Source organism: Dermacentor albipictus, chromosome 2 (genome assembly GCF_038994185.2).
Source record: "Dermacentor albipictus isolate Rhodes 1998 colony chromosome 2, USDA_Dalb.pri_finalv2, whole genome shotgun sequence".
Lineage (NCBI taxonomy): Eukaryota > Metazoa > Arthropoda > Arachnida > Ixodida > Ixodidae > Dermacentor > Dermacentor albipictus.
In genome coordinates this window covers 111,370,172-111,395,239 of record NC_091822.1, presented here as the reverse complement: position 1 = coordinate 111,395,239, position 25,068 = coordinate 111,370,172, and the positions used below count along the sequence as shown (strand labels likewise).

The 25,068-nt window shown below is 47.0% G+C and overlaps 2 protein-coding genes across 2 annotated transcripts in view; one reads left to right on the top strand and one right to left on the bottom strand.

Annotated features, from left to right (window-relative positions):
* Positions 1-1,291: 1,291 nt before the first annotated feature.
* On the bottom strand, positions 1,292-5,040 carry LOC139056045 (BLOC-2 complex member HPS3). Its single transcript, XM_070533859.1, has one exon. The coding sequence runs from the start codon at positions 4,605-4,607 to the stop codon at positions 1,326-1,328; it is 3,282 nt and encodes a 1,093-aa protein (XP_070389960.1). The 5' UTR covers positions 4,608-5,040; the 3' UTR covers positions 1,292-1,325.
* Positions 5,041-5,213: 173 nt separating this feature from the next.
* pasha (partner of drosha) overlaps positions 5,214-25,068 on the top strand; it is a 50,054-nt gene continuing 30,199 nt past the window's right edge. Inside the window, exons 1-7 of the mRNA XM_070533860.1 lie at positions 5,214-6,382; positions 6,807-6,949; positions 10,004-10,109; positions 15,627-15,716; positions 19,571-19,640; positions 20,230-20,290; positions 24,528-24,609. Coding sequence (XP_070389961.1) covers positions 5,695-6,382; positions 6,807-6,949; positions 10,004-10,109; positions 15,627-15,716; positions 19,571-19,640; positions 20,230-20,290; positions 24,528-24,609 — 1,240 coding nt within the window. The 5' untranslated portion in view covers positions 5,214-5,694. The remainder of the gene's footprint in view (positions 6,383-6,806; positions 6,950-10,003; positions 10,110-15,626; positions 15,717-19,570; positions 19,641-20,229; positions 20,291-24,527; positions 24,610-25,068) is intronic.

Sequence of the window (25,068 nt, the reverse complement as noted above, 5' to 3'; positions counted from 1 at the left end):
GAATTCTTCTGTTACTCTTGTAGGAAGATTAATTACATTCAAACAGGCATATAAATTTAACACAATTTCTAACTGTAGTTTAGGTGAATCGTTTTTCATCATATTAATATTAATTTTACCATAAAAAAGTATTTTTAATTTGTTGTCATTAACAAAGCTAAGAAATCTATCCAGGTATTACATAAAAACTGTGACAGAACCATGACAGGATAGGTAAACAACGCACAGTAATTGAATTGCTAGAATTTTTTAATTATGTATGATTGCAGAATATTGGTTTAATATGTCACAAGCGTGAGTTTGTCATGCTAAAGATTCACTCCAACACCACGACCAGTTGAACAATTGAGATAGAAAGGGTTGTACATCATCAAGTGAAATGCATTGTTATTGGTGCACCATGTCTCTGTTAGCATGATTGTATCAAATGAATGCTTAGCTTCCTCGATGAGGAGTTGGGTCAGTTTTATTATTCTTAATAGACTGTATGTTAGCCTGCACACGCACAAATGATTTAATAAAAGTACTTTCTAAAAACCAAAAAAAGGGTGCGGTAGTACATACTGTTCATCCCTCGAGTAAGCCATCGTAAATGGTGACCATAACAGCTGTGTTAGTTGCTACCTTATCCAAGCTTTCCACGATCGCAAACATTGGTAATAACTATCGCTCGTTCACCATCACACTTGCAAACAAGAACCGTGTTGTTGCTATGCCAAACGTAATTGAAGTTGTTAGCTCTGGCCCAGTATTTTGTCTCAAACAGCAATGTTCATGTTATTTTTGTTAACTTTTCAAGGAGGAAAATGTTGCTCTTCGCATTGTGCGGTTCTTTTCTGCTTTGCCACCATTTGTATCCATTTGCTTGCTTTGTGAAGCAGCAGACTATGCCAGGTGTCTTATCTTTCGTTGAAGGCAAGCGATGAACTGCTACTGTTTCACTCTTGAGAAGCTGCGGTAAATTCGTCCGTACACCTTTCACATTGTTTAACTGATTGTTACCCTTTATTTATTTATTTTTGAAATATTTGCCTTTTCGCTCTGTATTGCCTACGTGCCATGCTCTCGAACGAGAGCAGCAGTATTGAAAATTAAATAAATAAAATATAACCTAATGTGCAAGCCCTGTGCTCAAGGAGGTACTAAGACTTGTAGAAATTACATAATCACGCATAAATAATGTGTATAGTTATCGGTGCTTTGGATTTCTTTATGCATGCAATTTCATAGTAGCCAAACTACCTCAAAAATGTCTGACACAAGCTAAATAAAACAAATAATAGATATACAATTACGTCATGACACTCTTATATTTTACATCACCATTACATCATGTCCTTCAGCTCAGTCCCAAGTGCAATGATCTTCTCCCTCAACAGTTTTGCCTGGTAGCGCTCCATGCACTGTTTCACGTAATCTGCATACTCCTGCTTGCCAGGTGGAAGGAGATTGACAAGCTGTTCAGGCGTCAGCGCTTCGCTCAGGTAAGACAGTGCACCTTCCATGATGCTCTTGTAAATGGCAGTGTTCTTTTTCTTGCTAGCCGCCTGAAGTTTAATGCTCACAGATGTGTACAGGGACACCCACTCGCCATTGTCCTCCGGGAACTTGTGTTCCATGAATCCCAACACAGAGCTCGGGTACGACTTGAGGAGAAGCGCAAGCACCTTGGTAGGGGGCAAGCAGAGAGCCTTCAGTGACACGTAGTTTTCGGACTCCAGGAGCGACGACTGTTCCAGAAGCTCCAGGACCCGTGGTCGCAGCGAGGCGGGCAGCAGGTCCGAGCAGAGGAGCGACTGCATCCGCAGCAGCTCGTCCCAGCAGCTGGAGCAGATACAGCACTCAGCGAGGTTCATTGTAGTTGTGTACTGGTTGCAGGTCTTCGGGATGGTCCGGCCCAGGAACGGGGGAAGTTCCAGAAGCCAAGCGTGTCGGTTCCCAAACAGTGTCGCTGGTTTCGTGTGAACCAGCTGTGCTGGTGCCTGCTGGGGACTTCCGGAGCCACTGTACGGTGCCATCTTGCCGACGTACGCCTTCACGAGAGTCATGAGGAGATGAGGATATGCCTGGGCGTTGGTCCGTTTGCTCGACAGTATGGCCTCGAGGAACTCTCTCAACATCGGGACACAATGAGGCTCAGCCTGAGGGCTCGCAGAGTGCTGAAGGATAAGGACAATCTGCTCCGGTGCCATCGTTCCGTTGTTCTTTAGGTGCACTAACAAGGAAAAGTACACGTCGGGCCTGGTGGCCTTGATGAGCTCGCCCAGTGGTGTAAGGACTTGATTCCTGTGCACGAGCTCATGCAACTCCAGAAGAACGGGCATCAGGAACTCCTTCGAAAGCACCTTCAGGATAACTTTCCCTGCCTCGGTGTTTCCACTCAGCAGCAGCAACTGCACACACGCCAAGCTGTCCGCAGCGTGGGCTTGACTTTGTCTCTTGTCAAACAAATTGCTCTTCAGCAGGCTCAGCGCTTTTTCTGACCTGAAGGCCGCAAAACTTGTACAAAGAATGAGCTTGTGCAAGTATTCCGGACACTCTTCCGAGAATATTTCAAGTATGGTGTCTGCTAGGGTGGACGATATGGGCATCGACTTCTTGGAAGACAGCACAGTGGATTTTTCGCAGACAATTTTGATGTACTGCACAACAGTTTTAGCCAAATGAGTTTTGTTTACGAGGCTCTTGAAAAAGAGTACTCTATTAACGACTGTCTCAATGCACTCCTCAGACATGCTGTAGTACAATGCGGCATTCTCTCTTTCGGCAGGTGATTCACTCTTTAGGAAAGTGTCCCCCAGAATGCAGCATGCATCGGAGAATGCTGAAAGCAACTCAGAACTGCAGGAATACCTGCCCTTGAGTGCAATGCTGAGATTTAGAAGACGGAAACCGTGCTTGACAGCATTTATGTAAGACAACAAGTCATCATCTTTGCGTGTACTCGCGGCCTCTTTGAGATCTGAAAAGAACTGATCCGTGGAAGGTTTCATGAGAGAATACAGTGTGCATGATGGTTCCCCTGCATCTTGACTCATCATGGAGTCACCAGCAGCAGCAGCAGCAGCCATGACTAGATGCTGGTCTGACATGAGTAAAGTCTTCAAACCCAGGAACGGTCGTAAGCCAACCATCACTGTAGGTTTTCCTAATGGAGTTTTACGAGTGTCAACAGGTTCCTTTGGCTCATACAGAATGGGAACAGTGTAGGTTTCTAGCCCTACAGTTGTGAGTGCGTGGAGGAAGAATGCATCAACTGCCACACTCTGTGCTTCTTTGGAGTACCTGTAGATGCTCACAAGCTGTGGAATTTCACTCAACCTGTAAAGGTAGCCACGCTTTCCCGATGAGACCAGGCAGGCCAATGTCCTCAGCTTGGTAAAAATGCCAGAGTGCAAGACAAACGATGCGGTCTTTGGTGCATTTGACATGGCCTCTGTGAGAGGGTGTGCCGTGCTATCATTTATGTAATATGGCATCCAATGGAACGCTATCACAGGTCCGCTGTCTCTGCCGCTAAAATTTCTGTACAGTAACATAATGGCAGAGACTTCAAGCGAGGTAATGAGGTCAGTGTCAGGATCGACAGTGACAGCAACCTTACAGAAATCTGGAGGATTAACCCTGGGCCCAAGAACAAAAGAATCCGAGTCTTCCAAATCTTTCTTGCGAGGCTTGCCGGCCGGCCTTAGGGTCAGTTCCACGGGAAAGCATGAAGGATGCAGGACAGTTTTCAATTCCTGCTCCCAACTTGCATTAGCCCATTCTGTAGATTCGTCAGATTCAAATCTCAGCTGTACACAGCTTGGGTCATCTGCGATGACATTGCTCTCGTGAATGTTCATCGCCACTTGCTTTTTCTTCTGGCTGCCAGCGGTCGTGGCTTCTGCGGGCGCCTCTAGGCTTTTTATTGCTTCGGTCTCAAGTATAATCCTAAAGACGAGGATCTCGCTGTTGGAACAGCAGGCTACGTGATCTTCACACACATAAACGAGGTTTGGTTTAAAGCTGACTTCGAGAACCATCAACCGCTCAAAGTCGTTGTACAACTGTCTCTTTGTTTTGTCATACGCAGTCTTCAGAACGAACACACTGATGGCACGGCCCGCTGCAACAAGAGTTGTGCCCGCCTGACGGCAACACGCCACGCAAGACAAGCCGTGCCTTTTCGCCGGCAGTTCGACTATTTCGAGGCGCCTGCCGGTACAGCCATTGCTCTCCGGTTCGGAGCCGGCCTCCCTCGTCTTCGGTACCTGGTTGCAGGGCTCTACCCACCAGTTGAAGTATGCGCGCACATGAAACACGTCCACTGACCGCGTCATTTCTTTCTCCAGAGCTAGCACAAAGTTGGCTCCTTCGCAGTAGTCTATCATTACCGCCTGGTCGGTGGTCGGGAACGCGAACAGGAGCAATCCCTTTGAGTTGAGATCGCGAACCTCTACGTTCATTCTGGAAGTGGCGATTAGAAGTTTGTCCCTAGCCGCGCACATAGCTACGATATCCTTGTCCTGCGTAACGAAAACGTCTTGGGAAACAAAGTTGTGGCAGGCCAACAGGCGCCAGTTCACGCTGTCCGCAGCCGCCTGCATTTTCCCAGCGCTCTTCATGATGTTACGGACTCGGAAAGGCAAACGCGACGTTCAGTGCTCGGTCGAAGGTTCGTCGTCTCCTGCGGTGCTGAACTGTGAAGGATGCGCGATTCCTGAAGTGATGTCGTAGAAAATCACATTCGTGTCGCCGTCCTGCAGAGCCAGAGTCACTTTTGGCACGCTTGGAAGGCAAGAAAGAATGCTTTCTATGGCTCCGAAGTCCAACATGACGTTAACGGAGAGGGGCACCACGAGCATAGCTTCAGCGTCCTTACTTCGCTTGCCCGTCAGGTAGTGCGTGCTGCAGCCTTCGCAGAATTTCGACTCGATTTCCCACCAATCGCTCGATTCGCTCAAATACTTGAATACGTTGCTAGCGATACGTTCTTGCGCTTCTGAACTGCACATTTCACACGGCTACCGCAGCTCCTCAGACTCCTGATAGAAGCGTTCACCGCAGTGCACTGCAGCCACTTTGACAAATGAGCTGCGCAAGGCGCAAGCTATGTTAGTTTAATAATCAAACTTTCAAAAAATATATTGCACTAATTACATTAAATATAATTTTGTTTAGTTCCAAATACAGTTAATTATGTAAGAATACGGTGATGGATATATACGGTGCTGCGGAGCCGCAGTCTGAACTGTATGGCTAACTCTGTGGGCTGCCATGATCGTTGTTACAGTCGGTGAGGTCGGTGGTAATCGCGAGGTCAACAAGGTGTTTTCGGTGTTTCCGCAGCATCTACCTTCGACAAGATGGGATCGTTTCACCTCTTCAACAGCGCATCATCGTCAGCTTCGCACTTTCACATCCTAATCGCATCTCTGAAGCCATTTTAGATAAGTAGACGCGTTCTTTGCTAGTGGGAGGCATTCGCGCGCTACTTTTAACAGCACGTTTATCATCTCCGCCCTTGTCCCTTTTCTAGTGTGTAGCTCTCACAATCGTTGTCCTCTTGGGAAGCGTAAACTTTTGCGTCTTTCGATCTGAGCAGCAGCACTGCAGATGTCCTCATAAAGAAGGAGCCGTTACTTCTTGAAAGGAGCCCCTTCTTTACCAGCGCATCTTGCAGTGTCTGTTTTCGTCGGCGTCTCTCCTACGATGGATGACGACGGTAATAACAGTCCCGCCTCTCGGCGTCCCGATTCTACGGTGGCCACCGGCTCCGAGGAAGCGTCAGCCTCACCCCTGTCCATGCAAATGTCCAATCGGACGATAGTCGAAGGGTTGGACTTTGGGCATGGCGACGGTGCGAGCGCTGAGTCGAGAACGTCGACAACGGTGGCGCCAAAACGTGTCGCCGATGAATCCGCCGGCTGTGGCCAGCCATCTCCGCCAACCAAGCAGGCGCGCTGCGACAGCAGCGGCCTGTTTTCATCCCCCGACAACGCCGCGCACGCTTGCGGCAGTGACCTGGCACCGACGTTGTCGCTGGGCGATGAGTTCTTCCAGAACGACCAGATGGTCGACGGCTTCGGCGAGGACGATCGCAGCGGTTACACACGCGACGCGGCGGCGACCGGCGTGCAGCAGGGAAACGATCGCCCGGGGTTGAGCTTCGACATTCTCGACGAAGTGGGCCCGGGTCAGGGCGACGAGGAGGACATGGACGATGAAGACAGCGCCAACAACGGATGCAACCCCGGCGGAGAGGAGGCGAGCGACAGCGACATCTCGGACGACGAGATCGAAGCCATGCTCGAGGCTGGCATGCACTCGCCCAGCAGGCAGGAGGTCGAAGAGGACGAGGATGTCGTGCACGAGGTCAAGGAGAAGGTGATCCTCAAAGGTGAGGAGGGAAGGTGCACATCGCCACGGAGACGATTATTGAGCTTACCGTGGAAGGGAGCTTTGGGGTCCAGCACCGTCTGACCGTGGGTTGTGCTTGGAAAATGGTTTCTTTGTAGATAAAGTTGCACCCCAAAGTGCACCAGTCATTACCGCATTCACTATGTGGAAGAAGAAAGGCTTTTTTTAACTAAGGAAATTAACATGACATGAAAATGTAGACAAGAGCAATAACTTATCCCAATCATCTCTCACTGTAGTGCTATATTAGAAGAACAGCTCATTTTCTTTAGAAGGTTATTGTGTTAAAGAGATCGTTGAAGGTAAGAAAACTTAATCAGGGAAAACAAAAGTTTTATCGGGGCTGTAGAAGAGTAGGCAGTCTTGAAATAAGTACACTGCCAAGTTCTTTCTTTTTTACCCAGTGCGGGGACATGACCATTTTGACGTGCTGCCGGAAGGTTGGATCCAGGTCACGCACAACAGCGGGATGCCCGTCTACCTCCATAAGCAGTCCAGAGTGTGCACACTGTCCAAGCCATACTTTCTCGGTCCTGGCAGCATTCGGGTAAGGCCACCATTTTAGTCACAGGTCAAAGAGCAAATAAAGGGGAAGCTGTTCTTTGATAGTGTTAGCTGAGAACATGTGCTGCATTTTGTTTGTCTTTTCTACACACAGTTCTCAAGCAAACCTTATTGCGCAAAGCATGTGCTGTTGTTACGTGGAATACAAACTTTGTGAAAGGCAATGTGTGTACTTCGGAGCTGTTGGAAAATAGACTCGGGTGTTTGCCATGGTTGATAAAGTGTTGACCTCTGATGACCTGTAAAACAAGGAAAACTTGGAGTATAGTGCAAATATCTTTTGCTCAGCATCCTACAGTGCTACATACTGGTTTGTGTTTCCCACCACTACTGTGCAGGTAGATGCTACTCTCAGCGTACAAAGTTTATTATAGCCACTATCTGATGGCATAGGACAGCAGCTGGTTTAATTACCATGGCAACTATGAGGACTGGATAGTTTCGTTCTGCCCTGTGGGTTGGTTGATGTGATCCAACTTTGCTTCCAGTTCTATTTCGTTATTACCACCTGCTGCTTCAGATTGGCCCAATTTTGATGATAACGTTAGTGGCGTGTCACTTTAGCCAGAGACACTCAAGAATGAAACCATTGGAATATCATTTCAGCTTTGATAGCATCTTCTTACTATGGCTTGCAAGTTTCGTGGAACGTTTTGTTACACATGTCTGCACCAGAGAGCAGACTTCCTCCTCCTTAGGCACATTCGTACTCGTGCAACATGGAAGTTGCATATACGACTTGCACGCAAAGTGACGACCACAGGTGCTTGCTTTGGTTAAAAAGCAACCATCTGCATCAGATCATCAATCGAGCACCTGTACTCCCCTTGAAGATGCATTACCAACAAGCCCACATTGCAACCCTGTGACTGGAGTGGCGAAGCAGCTGAACCACTCAGCAGTACATTGAAGCTGGATATGAGAAAGTGTGGATGCTTATTTGACGTGTAGCTTCACACGAACGGAGGCGCATCGCCCCTGCCAGAGCTTACACTGTTTCAGCACATTTCAAGATGGTTGTGACGACGCTGTTATTGAAATATGTGTTCATAACCTAAGAAGAACAAGTGTAAAAGCAACAGGAGCCAACAAGAATGGCTGCAGTTTTAGACATAAACACTTGTGCGGCTTGTTGCAGTACGTATGCAGTAATGAATGAATACATACGCAGTAACATACATATTCCATTGGTACCCCGTCTTTTCTTCGGATTTCGTTGGTTACGAAGACAGGCTCATTCAACACTAGGACAGGCATGACTGCGCGAACAGCTCTTATTTTGACAGTTTTTCTTGGACACCTAATAGCAGTTTCCAGCGGGCTGCACTTGCCAATATGAACATTATCTATGACAAGTCTCACTGCTTGGCCAGCTGCCGTCATCACTTGTGCTACTTCTGCCACTTACCGGCATGGGTCCTTGAAGTACCTTTTCTTGAAACTGAGCACCACTCTGGAATGGGTGCAATGCCTTTCAAGGACTGTATTTCAAAAGAAAATTTTCTGAAAGGCTTATGGTGAGCCGTCACTGCCAGCCTGATGACAACAATGCTGCACCTCCTCATGCTCCCCGCACTTGAGCCAGGTAGCGTGTGGAAAAACTTTGGGTGTCTCAGCAACTTGGAGGCGCAGCTTCATCATTGTCAGCATGGCGGTAGTGTCTCACTGTAAACTTAAAATGAATGAAAAGGCAAGAGCCCTTCAATAGAATGTAGCAGGCATCGTCGTAGGGGTGGACGAAGGCCTTGAAGCAGCAAGACAAGCGGTTACTACTATCACTTTCTTTCTGTCTTTATTGCTTCTGATCCCATGCCATGCATCTCGTATTTCGTGCATTCCCACAAACCCCTCTTCTCCCTTCCTTCTTTCTATCCGCTAGCATAGCAGTGATAGCAGCCTGCAGCTGTACCGCAGGAGCCAACAGGAAAAACAGATATAATGAACGCAATATTTACGTGCCCTTCATCTCATTAGTTTCTTGACAGTGCCAGTAGCAGTTCCCTGCCGATCACATCGTTCTTTCCTTTTCTTTTTTCCTTGGCACACTTATGATAACCTTTCAGAGCTGGCATCCGACATGGAAACCAGGTGAGCAATGAAGAAGCGGCGAGAGAGTGGGTGCAACATGTTAACAGCTGCCGATTCCCCATCTCGAGAAGTTCTGGAAGGGTGTGGATGTGTGCGCAAGCTCCTGCTCGCATGTAATCAGGGGTCATAAGTGACTGTCCAAAAGCTGATATCTATGGGCCAGCGTGCTCGCTGTAGCATCATCACACAGGGTAGAAAAAAATGCAGGGCACTTTAAAGGTGCAGGAGAGAGTAAGCAACCTATTACGCGAGATTGTAGGTTCCTTGCTGCATGTAATGGCACAATACAGCACAACCTTGTTAACACGTTGCCATTTGTTTCATTTTTTTCTTTTTTTGCTCTTGCATTTCTAAATGATAGTCCCATTTTTCATATTGTCATGTGTATTAGCTTCCTAATTGTTACGTTTGCCCTCTTGATTCTTACATCTCAAAACTGTGACTTCCCACCACTGATGCAGCATCATTCTTTGACGGCACCAACCTTGACCGCCGAATGTCGCCACTGAAAATGCCAACTTCGCAGGTTTTTAATAGCTTGTTTCAGTAGTCTTGATTTAGCATGTTTTGAATAGTTTGTTGGCTTTATACTTGACTTCAAATAAAGCTTTTATCTTAAAGTTGTATTTTGCTTCATATAGAGTGCTGTCGCAAGCATTATCGAATTTTAAGTTTTCCTTGACCATGCATTCTTTCCCCTGGTTCCCTGAGAAATACATCAGTGGGGTTATACTGTATTTAGCCCACACGTTCGTGCCAGCATTGTGTACAGATCTGCTGTGTTATCTTACTGAGTTCAAGAAGTGTTTCAGTGTCCCTGTACTGTTTCTTCCTTTGTGGTCTTCATGAGAGAACTTGATGGGTTAGCACGAGTGGGTATCACTAGTACATATGCACTTGATTAATTCTCCATGCCACGTTAACAAAGTTCGCGTGCTTGCTTTTCCAGAAACACGAAGTGCCCATCTCTGCCATTCCCTGCCTGCACTACAAGAAGGAGAAGGAGAAGGAAGAGCAATGTCCGGTCACAAATGGGGTGTCGGATGGGACCGAAGGTACGCACACTTTGTAGTTAAGATTTCTTAACGGGACACCAAAGTGAAAAATAATTTGAACTGTTTTTGTCGCTTACTCTCCTGCTTTACCAAAATAAGAAAGCCACTCTTCAATGTGGGAGAAGGGTAAGCTAGGAAAAGACGAAAAACAAAAGATGGGTCAGTGGTGACGCTACCTTGAAGCTCCAGCACCAGATTGCCATGATGTCATGCTTCCTGATGGCATTTGCTGAGGTCCAGTTAATTTTTTTATCAGTGAAGATGGACCATTTTGTTTTGTAAAAGATCCAAGAACATAGTAGTAATTTGGCGAGTTTCAAAACATCTATTGGCTGACAAGGGCCCAAATATGAAGGAATAATTTGTTGCACTTATGTACCAGTGTTGAGGTATCATTGCAAAATGCAGTCGAACTTACATTAATGGGGTTGGTTTGAACAATATATTACATATAACCTTGAGCAGTCGATGCACTGTCAATTTCGTGTGTGTTCTATGATAAAATAAACTGCCTACTACAATGGTCCTATGTACTATTACCAGTTGTAGCAATTAAATCTGACTGCTGGGTGTGTTGCCCAAAAGAAAAAATACAGAATTGGCAGAAGAAAAAAACAAAGAAAAACTCTATGCCCTTCCTTTCTGAAGAATGATGACCAGCAAAGCTGTGTATGGGGGCCCCTTAATGGTGAACTGCATCTCTGCCGTGGATTGACCCATGTATGGAGAATGCTGAACGCCTGCTTACCTCCGCCGCGGGTCAGCTTGGTATTGCATTATCTTTGTGATTGGCCAGCGTATGGGTAGTGCTTAATGCCTGCTTCACTTCTGCTGTGGGTCGGCTCGCACTATCTCCAGGATCGGCCCACGCATGGGAAGTTTTGTTTCTACACATGGGTACGATCCTGGGGGAACTAGCCCTTAACAGCTTTGCTGTAATATGCAAGCCACTTCACCAGAGCTGGCTTTGTGCCATGCACCCACCATGGCATGCCTTCGTCACATTGACTGAAAAAAAAAAAGAATAAAATACATGAGCCACTTTGTCACACCTGCCTTTGTGCCGCTCACCCCGCATGGCATGCCTTCATCACATCACTGACCTCGCACACCCCACTCCCTTCCACCCTCTCACAAATGTTGGAGCGTTGGAAGGGGGAGGGAAGAGCAGCAAAGAAGGGGTGTCATGCCGCATCAAAGACGGGCATGGTGAAGTGATGTTTTTGTTTATTTTCCTTGATTTCGCATTCCATTTCATTTCAGCGCAGAAACCCAGTAGCCAGATTTAATTGTTATGCCCAATAATGTCACATGGGAACATTGTACCATGCAACACACAAATGTTCACAGTGCAGCAGCTGCCTATTGTTACATCCGAGTTGTAAGTGGGTTCACCTGCACTTTCTAATCGAAATGTCTGCATCGTTGTCATCTTGAATTTTTTAGTGCAACCTAGTTATAACGATTGTCAGTTACAGGGCAGTCCACTTATAATGATGCCACATACAGTATGCCCATATATCGGTTATAACAATTTAAGAGTATCAACTTTTGCATTAGAGCTATGAGAAAAAAAAAACATATGCCGTGTTTACTCGAATCTAGGCCGACTCCCTAAAGTCCGAAGCCAACAAAAATACATATATATATATTACCTAGAATGTAGGCAGAACAAAAAAAAGCGAGGACAGCGTTCACAAAATGCAAACAACATTTATTGAATCTGACGTGCAGAGCTCATTCAACGTCGTCATTGCTGCTAGACTCGTCACTGTGTTCCTTGTCACTGTCACCTTCAAACAGTGCACTATCTTCGGTACCATCAAGTGCATTAGATATGCTGCACTTTTTAAAAGCGCGCACGATCAAAGTACCTGGGATGTTGTCTCATGCTGCAGCTACCCAGCCCGCCAGCTGCGATAGCAATGCATGTTTCATGCGGCCCGTTGCCATTAGCATGTGGTTTTCGTCAGTCAACCAGTTGGTGTAATATTTCCACAGACGATCCTTGAAAGGTTTGTTGATGCAGACATAAAGTGGCTGCAACTGGCCCGTCATGCCACCCGGTATGACAGCGAGGTCCGTGTTCGCTTGGGCGAGCGCAGCCTTCACGTTGTTGGTCAAGTGCCCATGGTAAGAGTCGACGACAAGGAGCAAGTTCTTCGTCAAAAGGGCTCCTGGACGCCGTCGTCATGCAATCTTAACCCACTCTTCCACCATCGCACCCGTCATCCACCCGTTCTCATTTGCCCGCACAATGACATTTCTTGAGAAAGTTTCTCGAGCAGGCAGTATCTTGCTTTTAAATATCATATAAGGAGGGAGTTTATATCCATCAGATATGCAGAACAGCATCAAAGTTGCGCGCTGCTTCTCGTAGCCCGCAGAGCGCACCTTCACCTCCTTGGCACCCTTTTCGTTCACGGTGTACGACACTGGCATATCAAAGTACATAGCCGTTTGGTCGGCGTTGCCGATTTGCCCAAGGTTGTAGCCTGCCGCTTCTCTCTTTCGCAGCACGTAGCGCTGAAAAGCTATCAGCTTTTCTTCGAAATTGCTTGGCAGCTTCTGGGTGATTGAAGTGCGACGTCGGAGGCTGAAGCCGAAGCGCTTCATGAATTTCTGAAGCCAGCCCAGGCTGGCTTTAAAATCCTTTGTCTTTAGGCCTCGCTCCCTCGAAAGTTCCCTATCTTGCGCTTGGAGCACTTATGTTGTCACTGGAAGGGCAGCTGCTCTCTGCGTGCGAACAAAGTCAGCCAAAACTGTCTCCACTTTGTGGTGATGGCCTTTCTTTGGTCCGCTAAATGCCATCCTTGTTGCGGCGCACGCAAAAAGCTGTTGCCGTTGTCCCCTCCAACGACGGACGTTTTTCTCGTTGACGCCGACGTCCCGCCTGGCTTGAAGGTTCGACGATGCCTCTGCGGCTATCACAACTTTTCGCTTGAAAGCGGCACTGTAGTGGCATCTCCTGCTTGTTGCCAATGCGATAACACCACGCCGCACACCGATACGGCCGACACGTCACAGGTCAAAATGGCGACCTTGCTTGTGTACGGTTGACTACTGGCACAGCTAGTAGTGGCTGCGATACTGAGTTTTCTAGAGGCGCTAGCTATGCACCATATTTAGCAGTTTCAATGAAAAACTGGCGCGTTTTTTAAAATCCTCGACCCTAAAGTTTGGAATATGATTATTTGAAAAAGAACTGCCGGCCTAGATTCGAATAAATACGGTATATAACAATATGTCATGACCGGATAGTCAAAATTTCGCCTTCTGTAGAGTGTTTTCCATGCAGACTGAACTCGACATTTCTGTGGCTAAGTTCGTTTTAGACAAACGACACCAAAACAGGGCAATAAGTTAGCCTACTCGAGTTCTTATCTGCTGCCTGCACGCCGATCGTGAAAGCCAGAGGAAGCATCGCCACTTGGTGCAGTGCAGCACAAGATGGCGCCAGCTGCTTTGCGTCCGCGTCGGCCACGATTGTGGTCCATACATGTCCATAGAAGAGAGAGAAAAAAAAATACGAAGAAGCAGCATGGTGACGCCCGCTCTATCTACAATCTCTCTCTCGGCAAGCGCAGCCACAGAGTGTCTAGGCCAAGGCCAAGTATGTGCCAGCAACAACGCGCATTGGCAAACTAGGGTCATATTTTTGGACAGTCACTTTCAAAAGATACTTTCATTTTCTTGTGACTAGCACCGGATGCATTGATGGACAGAGCAGAATTTCCACACTGTGATAAGATAGCATGCTTGGCACTGGGCCAAGAATGTCATCCGTCCTAGATGTAGAAGCATCTCGCACTGTATGTGTGTAGTCACGCGAAATTGAAGGTATCTTTGAAATGGATGAACCAAGAATACAGCACATCTCTTTGGCCAATTATGAAATAAAGTTGCTTATCTTTGTGCGAACACAGTGTTTCAGGTTTGATAATTCGGACATCTTGGCATTCCCCACCAAGTCTGAATTATCAGTCGGCAACTGTATTTTTGTGGTTTAGATTTCGAGATATCCGGAGTCCGTCACCTACATTTTTTGTTGTAAGAGGTGAAAAATAAATGGTGGCGACACTGGCAGCAGGAAAAAATTGCGAGTTAACCATTATTTTATCAGAGTGCAAGTCAAAGAGGGTTAAATGTGTATTCTCAACTACAGTAAAACCTCGTTAAACCATACCCACTTAAACAGTAGTTTCGTTTTAAAAGTAGTAAAGTTGAATCCCCGACTCAGCGGTCATTGAACATAATGTGTTTTGCATCCGCATAAACCGTACCAGCTTATTTCGTACACATCAGTTAAAACATGGCGTTTCCACTTTTCGTCACGCAAACACGGCGTTGCATGGTCTCCATTGGGCGGCCCAGCAGAGATCGGAACAGAGATCTCAGAAATGAACAACGGCCTCCAAGCGCCCTGTGCATTTGCACATGAAGCCATATGAACATCAACATCATTTCGACGCCGTGCCGGTGGAAGTTGGTTCTTTATTCTATGGAGAGCGTTGTGACATCATGCAAGCGAGGACTCGTGTCATGCCGAAGCTCAGATAAGAAAGACGCTGGGTGCTCAGCATAGAAAAAAAATTAGACATTGTCTGTGCTATTGGATGTGACACGAAAAAGTCGGCATCGGCGCTGGCACGCGACAGGGATGTACTGTTGACGACAGTGTGTGGCATTTGGAATGTGAAGAAGTTGCTCGGCAGCGTTGCTGTGACCGCGAAGAGATGTTGACTACTAGGTTCGACTTTTCGCCATCGTTGCCTCTGTTGTTGCCGAAGTGTTGACTATCAACAGTGATGAGGATGACACGGAAAGCGACAGCACGGGCGATTCAGGCCCGACAGTGGCAGAAGCTGCGCGTTACGTCAGCCTCATGAATGCAATCGTCACGACGAGAACAGGGCGCGATAACATAACTATTCCAAACGAAAAGTATTCCGAACTCTGGCACCCAGCAATGGAAGAGGCGCCCCAGGACTTCTGCAGCACTACTGCGCGCTTGCACGGAGAATACATAATGCCAACGAGGAATCTGCCATGCGAGTGTTTGCCGAGAAGAGGGAGCTGGCTAAAAAGCTGGCACACAGCTTCAGGAAGTTTGACGCCGCTGTCGTCGTGCTAGGCCACCGCGGCATCAAACAAAAATAACACTTTTGTCGCGCGAAGTGAATAAATTCTGTATGCTTTTTTCCCCTTTCATCGCTCTCTCTCCGAGTTCTGTTTTCAACAGGTAAGCGGGCAATCTCATGCTATTTCGGTTAAACAGTACGACCGTTTAGTACGTACTTTTTCCGAGCTGCGGCCAACTACGGTTTAACGAGGTTTCACTGTATACTGCTAGTTGCAGGTGTAAAATGATTACATGATAGGTAGGAGCTTATTCCTGCGTAATTTGCTCACTCTCTTGTTACGTCATTTTCATTTTTTCATCTGCTTCCTGGGTGCCATTCTGACCCTTGATGACTTTAATTTGTTTCCCTCCTCCCCCCCCTCCCCCCCTTTCAGGTGTGCCAGAGAAAGTGGCTGAACTGGCAGGGCGAATCCCTACTGCAAAGGTGGAGAGTGTAAAAGAGAGCCAGAAGGAACGGTCACTAGGTAATGTCGAATGCCTTCCCCCTACTCTGGTTTTATTCATTACAATTTGACAAAAACCCCGCCATACTTCTTGGGTTGACATGTTCTGAATATACAGTAGAACCTCGATATGGTCCCATTATGTATGATTCCCCAGTGCCACCATTTACTGTCAAAAATAGAAAAGATCTTGTGCAGTTACACTTCTTTGGCAGTCTTTTGGCACCAACATTCAGTACGTCGGCAAACTGCAATCAAATGATACATTTTCCATCCACTACATCCCATGTTAACAAGAGATGGTGCAAGGCATGCACGATCGAGAGCAGTAGGCTCCCACCACGGCTGCTTCCCCACAGAATTTGCCTGCCCGTGTCACATGAAAATGCCGGCACACACTTGGGTTTCCTCTCCTGGTACCAGCAAATCACCTTGTGGTTCATCACACGTTACATTCATAGCTACCGCCTCGAACGCTGTTGCGATAAGCATGTTCAGCTGTCTTTTTTACAGCATTTCGGAGTGTAGTACCGCTTGCAGCTTAGAATTGTGTTCTCTTGTTTCGCTCAGGCAGTATCGCGGCCACCGTACTCTAGCGTCACCCACCAGCTCAATTTCGCGTCAGTTTCTTGTCGCCGTCTTATTTCACTGTTCAATAGGAAAATGATGGCGTGCGTCTCAAATCGCTCAGGCCTCACAGTTGGATCAGTTGGAACAAGGTTCTACTGCCTGTGTGAGTGCAATCAAACTTAATGTTATCATGCCATTGTTGTAACACTTGTGGGGATGCGTGACTCTCACGTGTCCCCTGGTATGTTGTTTTCTCGCGTAGCTCCAGTGTCCTGTAATCCAGCTTCGCTGCGTGGCTTTACTCGGCAGCCAGTAGGCTTGCAGGATAGTGCGAGAGATGGCGCGAGCGTTGCTCATGTAACACTACCTAATGGTGGGGTTACTTGGGCTCAAAAAGGACAAGACTCTTTCTCTTTGACTCGGGGTCGGCAAAGGGCACGGACGTTCTGGGCATGCGCCGATCCATGCTTCTGCGAGACTGTCCCATGAGGCCTACCCCGGAATGGACGAACACGATCGTTCGAGTGCACCACCATTTGCATAACCGTACGCGTGAACAACTAGGCGTGTGTGTCCAGCATGGGGTGAACGTATTCGCTCGTTATTCGGTCACGGTGAGTCGGACTTCTGCAATTTGTCGCGTGCCCATCGGCATGTTTTAGGGATAGCAACTCGGCTAGCAGGCATTAGTCTATGAAAGGTGCAATAAATGCTCTTGTGATTGTCTGCACTACTGTGTTGTCGTTTCTTTGTCCCACGAGCACAGGTGGGAACCCAACACACTGTCATAATCATGCAGCCGTGATAGTAGCAGCATCTGTCATCCCACCACAATCATGCCATTGTAGTCATTGCATCATCATGATTTCATGGCCGTATTATCGTTCTGATGGCCTTGTGGTCATTCCATCATGTTTGTTCGAGCTTTGTCGTCCTGTTGTCATAAAGCCGTCGCCGTCACTCCATCGTCACTATCCCATTGTTGTCATGCCATCGACACCATAACATTGTCATCCCATCATTGTCATCCCTTCCTCATGCCATCATGGTGATTCCGTCATTTTCGTCGTACCATTTTCGCCACTCTGTCATAGTAATTACTTCAGTGCATTCCATTTGTTGTTATCCCTTCGTCATTATGCATGAGATCTGCATGTTCGATTCGCAGCGAGGCTTTTCTCAGTGAAAATGTTCCCAACTTGTTTGTGTGCTCTATACCGTATTTACGCGATTGTAAGTCGACTCGAATGTAAGTCGACCCCCCCACATCGCTTGACCGAAAAAAAAAATAAGAGAGCATACCCGAGGGCGCATTCGATAACGAAAATTTATTAGTAGCTGACATGGTCACTCGACTACTCGTCTTCGCTAGTGCTGCCATCGTCATCGTTGCTGCGGTCCCACAGCGCGTCGTGGTCCAGCGAAATTTCAAATTTGGCAAACGACTGCACCAAGACATCTTGCAGAACAGCAGCCCAAGCCAAATGCACCCAACCACATGCAGTCATCACGGAGGCTCTTTTGACAGGTCCGGTTGGCGTAATTTCACAGTCTTCTGCCGCCAGCTACTCGTTGTACTCGCGGCGGAGCAGAACCTTAAAATTAAGGCGAAGGTCCGGGCTTGTTTCATGATCACGTCGCACTTCAATGGCAGGGACCGATCATGCATTTCAGCGACGTACGCCGCAAGCTTAGCGTACAGCTCCGGAAAGCATCCGGACTTCGGCACGTGGGAAATTTGTCACTTGCTGTCACAGGGTGAAAATTTCGCTTCACTGCAGTCGCCACTCTCGCACCACCCGTTTAGAAACATCGAAATTGCGGCCCGCTGCGCAGTGATTTGTTTCTTCGGCGTAAAGGATGGCAGCCCCCTTGAACGCTGCTGTGAACGAGTGCCGAACGATTAGTGGGCCTGCAGCACTCATGACGACTGGGGAAGCAGAGATGTAGCACGTAGCCGGCACTCAAGTGGAACGCGTCTAGCCTTTAAACAGAGAAACAGAAACCCACGAGCGGTGTCTGCTCTTCTATGAACTACCGATACTCCCCGCAAGCGCCACCGTTGTGAGGGTGCCGCCGCAAATGGGAACAGTGGCGCTAGATACGGGTAGGGCCATAGAGCAAACATAAAATTGTAACTACGTTGTAGCTCTTGCTTGTATCGCTTTTTTTGGCGGGGCCATGTTTTGGTTTTGATTGTAAGTCGACCCCCCAACTTCAGACTTTCAAATATTAAAAAAGGGGTCGACTTACAATCGTGTAAATACGGTACTAGCAAATGGTTGCTAAACAGGAATAGCATTCTTCAGAAACACCAATGGAAGCTTTGCCTGAACAGATCCCCCAGTGCATGGGATCCTTAAACATATTTATTGGAAACTCCATCAATTTACCAATTATATATAGCATAAATGTTGCAACATGAGAGCTGTTATCTCACTTTTCACAGTGGCGGCACCAATCCTGTGCTACCTAACATAATTTCCGTGCTTAATAAAGTTGTTCTTCTCTATAAGAGAAGTTCTGGACACTTTCAGCCAGTAATCTTTACTTCAGCTTATTGGGATTGAGGTATGCCTCGGCACCTTTGCACGGGCATTCACCTGTTTTGTCGTCCCTATGCGCCTCCCCTCCACTCAAGACGGTTGTCAGCAGAGCCGCTTCACTCACGGTGAGCAGGTACATTGTGTTGATCCTTTCTGAACGCTAAGCCATTGAGCGGTGCCTTGCATTCGCGCATAGACATACTGCGCCGAGCCACACTTATCGGAGGCCCAAGCCAAAGGAGAGTGCCCGACCTCTTCCGAGTGCGCACGTTGGTTATCGTGAGGACAAGCAGCATAGTTGCAGGGGCTTTTTCCAGTGGTGTGTTGCGGTGAGCCGTAGCTCTTGCAGCGATGTGCTATCAGCACCCTTGCCTGTGTTTTCACCCTTGGCGCGGGAGCCCTTTGGTTCCCGTGAACCCTGGGACCCAGCATTTGTGCAGCGTTGGGCGCCACCGTAGACAACAAGTGGCTTCCGCCAACTCGAGGCAATACTGCATCCTCTTGCACGCGTAGCACTTGGTAACACCTTTGCAGCCCGAGCACGCGCGCTGGAGTACGAGAGGCTAATGGCTAACATGGCCCTGTGGCTGGCTAAGCCTCGGACTCGCGGTGGTAGGTACTCCTGTGAGACCCGAAGACGCTCGCAAGCTGGGCTTAATATTTGTCTTTAGTATCTCCATTAAAGGAGCCTTCCAGATTCATTCAGTGTTGTAAATTTATTCTGCTTCTAGTAGTGAACCATTGTTGCTTCTGTTGCAGATGCCCTGGCATTTCGACAGTACTGTGAGGGAGTGTTTGACTTTCAAATCATTCAGCTGCGCAAGTTCAAGTGAGTTCCACGCATGCTCATTAGCACTGTCTGCCCACACTGTGTGCCTGCAAAGCTTTTGCTGTGTTTTTTGTCTCTTTTGATTGCTTTGACAAGTGGCACGCGTGATTCAGTTGGCAAACTCGGAAGCTGAGCTAGAACAGTATCTCCGTGGAGAGAGGAAGTACAGACAGCTGTGGCTTGAGTTCTGGATGACAATTTAAGGTCTGCTTAAGAAAAAGTGCAAAATATGAAATGGAATAGTGGTATGAGACAGGTAAAATATTTCATAAAAGATCTGCCACTGTTTGTGTGCTGTTTGTGTTTTACTTGCATTAGCCGGTTGAGTGGGATCACACTACCTCTCAGCGGTGGAAAAAAAAAATGCTGCCCAGGGCACACTTCTCATGAATGAGAATCGTGGAACTCCCATCAACCTTGTGAGCACCAACAACCATAGAATGAGATGGCATTCCATCAGTCCTCTCTGTCGTACAATGCAGCTTGCAGCGTGCCATGTTAAAAAGTCATGTCATAACTGTTTTGCAAGCAGCTGTTTGCTTTCATCTCTCATGCTTTTTTGTTTTGCCCACCCCAACCCCTCCCGCAGGACGTGGGCAGGTCGCCGTAAACACAAGAAGAAGCTGAAGCAGATGCAGCGACCCATGCTTGTAAGTAGCCTGGTGTGATTGCATACTTGCTGGCTCTTTCAAAGGCTAGACCACCTGCAGAGCGCAGGGTACGCTATAGTAGTATAGTACAGGGTTAAGAGGGGACGTGGGGATCAGATTGCAAAAATTGCAGGGAAAAAAGATTGATTCTTGAAGATCGTGTGTTTGGACATCCTTAGCACTTAATCTGCATTGTAGCAGAACAATTAGGCTGAAAACGCATTCTAAGTACTGGAAAAAAAAGTCATTTTGTCTGCATGGACGGTGAGACGGGAGTTCACTAATTGCACAAGAACAATAAAGCCCATATAGCCATATTTCGTATATCCTGCTCTCAAGTGCTGCCGTCTTGGTATCGTTTGAAAGCTGCTTCTTTCTTTTTTCTCTCATGCCGGCCCCATCCTTGAATGCCATGCAAACACACAGCAAAGGAAACGGTCGAGGTCTCTCGTTCTCTCGTGGCGGTTTCCAAGCTGACATTCCTTTCAAGTGATGGCCAGCACGCACCGCCATTGGCCGAGTGGGCCGTTGCCCTTGCAATTTCATCTTCCTTCGGTGCGTCATTCCACGTGCGAGTGCTATACCGTCAGCTTAAATTGTCTCAGCACGGCATTTTACTTTTCTCGTTGGGTGGTTATAATCATGTTAACGCGACTGTGAATAAACAACAATCGTTCAAAAAGAAGTATAGAACAGTTCATCGCTTCCGCAGCCGAAAATGGAACTTGACAAAACCCTGAAAGGACAAGAAAAGGCTAGTCAGGAAAATAATTGTCACTTTGTTATGTGTGATCACCTCGTGACCGACGGCCCAAATCCTGTGCCGTGTGCTTCATGCAGCGAAACCTCGCACAAAGCTCTTGCCCACTACCACCAATCGTGTTTGCCACATTCAAAGTTCCGTTTTGCCGAGGTCACGTGCGCATGCCAGCGACACAGATGGTTTGAATGCTGTTCCCTGGGCTTCACATGACAGAACTCTGGGCAAAATGCTGCCTACAACCACCAGTTATGTTTTCCAATTCAAGGTTTCCTTTTGCCGCGGTCCCACGATCGTGCCAGCGAGTTGCAAGGGGAAAGTGCGCTGTTGATAAAGCGCTTTGCACTGGTGCCAGTCAGACTACTGACAATCATTCGCGGCTCAACATTCATTCACCGGGAGTTGCTGAAAGTGCAGAAAGTTCAGAAAGTGCAGAAAGAAAGTTGCAGAAAGTGCACTTTGGCGAAGTGCACTTTCTCGTGAAGACTTCGGATGCTGTTTCGCGTATCACTTGCGTCGCGGAAGGTGCACCAGCTACGAGCGCCAATTGCACCGTTAAGTTGCATTTGGAAATGATATTTCATTTTCTAGATGCGTCTCGCGAGCGTGCCGAGGTGGTCCGCACATCGCCAAGTTCCGTGTTAGCAACCCATAGGAAAACGCAGCTGACCAGCGAGAATCGAACTTTTCCTGCTGCAGAGCTGGCTGATCAGTTTCTCGTGGTTCGAATCGCAGCACTGAGTACACTGCTAAGGAACGCCACATGCCAAAGCTGCCGTAAGCCTGGAATCAGCGTGCAGCCTGGCAACAGACTTGATTTCCTTGTAAAGGTGCCGTTGACGAGCTTCACAAGCGGCACTGTTGAAAGCGAGTGGTCTTCGCCGCTCGTAGAAAGGAGCCGAACATTTTGAGTGAATCTGAAATCACTGCAAGAGTTCAACAGTGCTGACAGATTTTTCATCAATAATGAACATGTCACAATTAGGGGGCTGCACCACAAGACTTATCAGGATCATCTGAAGAAAGCATTTCGGCCTGCTGCAGAAGCAGCTGCAGCAAGTGTGTTTAAGGATGCCGTGGATGCTGTGCACGGTGCATATGAAGGAATATAGCCAGAGTTCACTAAAAATGTGACTGTTGTGTATGATGCCACATGGATGACACGTGGTCACATATCTCATGTTGGCGGGGGAACTGTTATAGAGTTTTATACGGCTTTGGTACTGGAATGTATTATTCTATCAGTCCGATGAAATGGGTGCGTCTTGGGGCCTAAGGAAGGTGATTTGGGCGACAGCCAATGGAAGCAGGCATATGAGCGTCAAAAGAATGCGGATGTGTAAATGCAAGCAGAATAGGGGTTGAAGCAGCCACTACAACTCATTGGGTGTTCACTTGCCAACAATGACCTTAATTATACAAACATAGGATGCTATGGTGACATTCGCACATTCGTGGCACTCAGTGAAGATGCAAGTTATGGGTTGATCCCCTTTAGGAAAAAAAGATTGCATCAGCCATGTGCAGAAAAGAGTGCGATCTGCTGTTTATGCACTTGTGACCAGAAGCAAGGAAAGCGAGCCTCTTGGTGGCAAAGGAGGCCTAAAACAGGACCTCGTCAAAAAGCTGACCACCTTTTATGGCTTGGCTGTCAAAACCATTGCAAGGTTGACAAAATGCGTGGAGTCGTCATGGCTGTGTTTTATCATGCGACATCGACAAATGGCCAGCCCCATCATGAACTTTGCCAGGCTGGTGCAAGCACCAAACAGCAAGCATCACTCATTGCATCTGAGACAGTAGTCAGTGAGGCCACCTGTAAGTTTAATTCTGGAAGCATCCATGCCTTCAGTGTGTTCTGTTCTTCCCTTGGCATCCTTCCTAGAGGACTCTCGCTTCAGTGGGCCACAGAAGAAGATGCCAAACTAAAAAAGAAAGCAGTAAGATTGCATGAGAAAAAAAAAAAAGGCCAGAAGAGAAAAAAGTGATGCCTAGGAAAGTACACCAAGAATTACCGCCCTGGTGCTTTCTAAGGTACAAAGAACGCATGCAAAGCTGAGGCGTCCTTTTTCCCAAAACTTTTTTTTTATTCTATCTGTCTTGCTCATGGCACTGATATCATGGCAACCACTTGGGTTATTTTTAATCTGTGTTGTTACATTCCTTGAAGAATGCTGTGCTCTCTGACACACTTGTTTTTATCCCGGAGTCATTTGTGAATTTATTATGCAGGCTATTATATGTATGTCATTCTTGGTTATTCAGTATAGGTAAAAACAAATGTGAACTACACATCATCACACAAAAATTGGAAAGTGCAAGCATATCACAAGATGTAGCATACGTCTGAGAATGCATAAAGAGATCAGCCACATTTCCAGCGTACTTTATAAGCTCTCTGCAGTATCAACGAGATTAGTGAAAGAAAAGTGTTGTAGCTTGGAAAGTATTCGGGTCGGGAAAGTAATACTTTGCCTGGTTCGTACTATAGCAAAAACAAATGTGTGCCAACTTTCATGCAGTCACAAATCCCCCATTAAAAGGACCCCATTAAAATCCCCCATTAATAGGACACTAAAATCACTTTAGTAATGTGGGATATTCTATTAAGATAATGGCTTCATTGACTTAGTGGAAAAGGGCCTCATTACTAGCGCATAAAACGAAGTTCAAGAAGTCTCATATTGAATTATGTTCACAAACTGCAGCACCGATTTCAACTATCTTCACATTTGCAGGCTGCTTTTGTGCAAAGTAAGTCTTTCACTTCTGTGCCTCTTCTGGCTTACCAACTCACCACGCGCACTAAAGGCGATGGTTTCGGAGTTACAAAAGGGCTATGTTTTTATTTGCTATTCCTAGTGTTTCTTTAAACAGGTACAGCTTGCAAAAAAATTTTAACGAAATCAAACCAAGTTACGTCACATAACCACACAAGAATCACTGACTTCCGGCTGATCGTTATTGAAAATTTTAACTTTATTTATCTACATAGATAAAGAACAATAGTGGCTCTGAAAAGGTTTAATTCAGCCCCAGCCTAGCAGTGAAATTTCTTATATCTTGTTATTAACTTATTACTCATGAGAGGTGACCTGTCAAAGTGGCTTAGCGGCTATGGTGCTCCGTTGCTAAGCACAAGGTTGCAGGATCAAATTTCAGCCGCAACAGCGGCATTTCGATGGGGGAAATGCAAAAACACCCCCGTACCATGTATTGGGGGCACGCTAAAAATCCCCTGATGGTCAAAATTAATCTGGAGTCTCTCACTACGGCGTGCCCCATAATCAAATTGTGGTATTGGCATGTAAAAAACCCCAGAATTCAATTCAATTCTCATGAGAGGTGTTCGACTTTACTCTCCATCGTTCAGATTTAGTTTGTTCACAACCGTGCAAGGTGTGCCCATGATTTGACAGTTTGTAACCTTTTCTTCTTCTCCTCCTTTCATTGAATTAATTTTCTTTCTCTCTCCAGCCGGAGAGTACAAAGCTCATCATGTGCTCACTGCCGCCAACTACGGACACGAGCCAGATCACCAGCGGGCACTCCAAGAGAGGTGAGCAGTCAAACTTTTCTTGTGTGCAAATGTGCAGCTTTGCACATTCACGGAATTGGTTGCAGAATTGGTTGCACAAAATTAAATGTGCGGGATTCAACGCGGTATCATTTGCAGCGCAGCAAGTTTTTGTTTGCATGTGCCACAAAATACATATTCTGGTAACAAAAATGTTGGACACAGTCGCCGACTCATTTTTCAGGTGCCCGACTTTTTGGACTTGTGTATGATTCCTGCATCACTGCCACCTACCCCGAGCGCCAATATTGACACGCGTACTTTGTCTTTTTCGGGGGACCGCTCTGCACCATGTAACGAATGTTATCTCTCAACGTGGGATGCGCCCGCACGTATCGGAAGTTTCCCGAACGTTATCAATGGTTATTTCTGCTGTCTCTTGTCACCGAACCTTGTGTAACCTGATTTCATGAATCGAATGATGTAGAACTTTGTGGAAGA

Excerpts from the sequence above, each read along its gene's own strand:
- LOC139056045 (XM_070533859.1), bottom strand. The coding sequence starts at position 4,607 with ATGAAGAGCGCTGGGAAAATGCAGGCGGCTGCGGACAGCGTGAACTGG.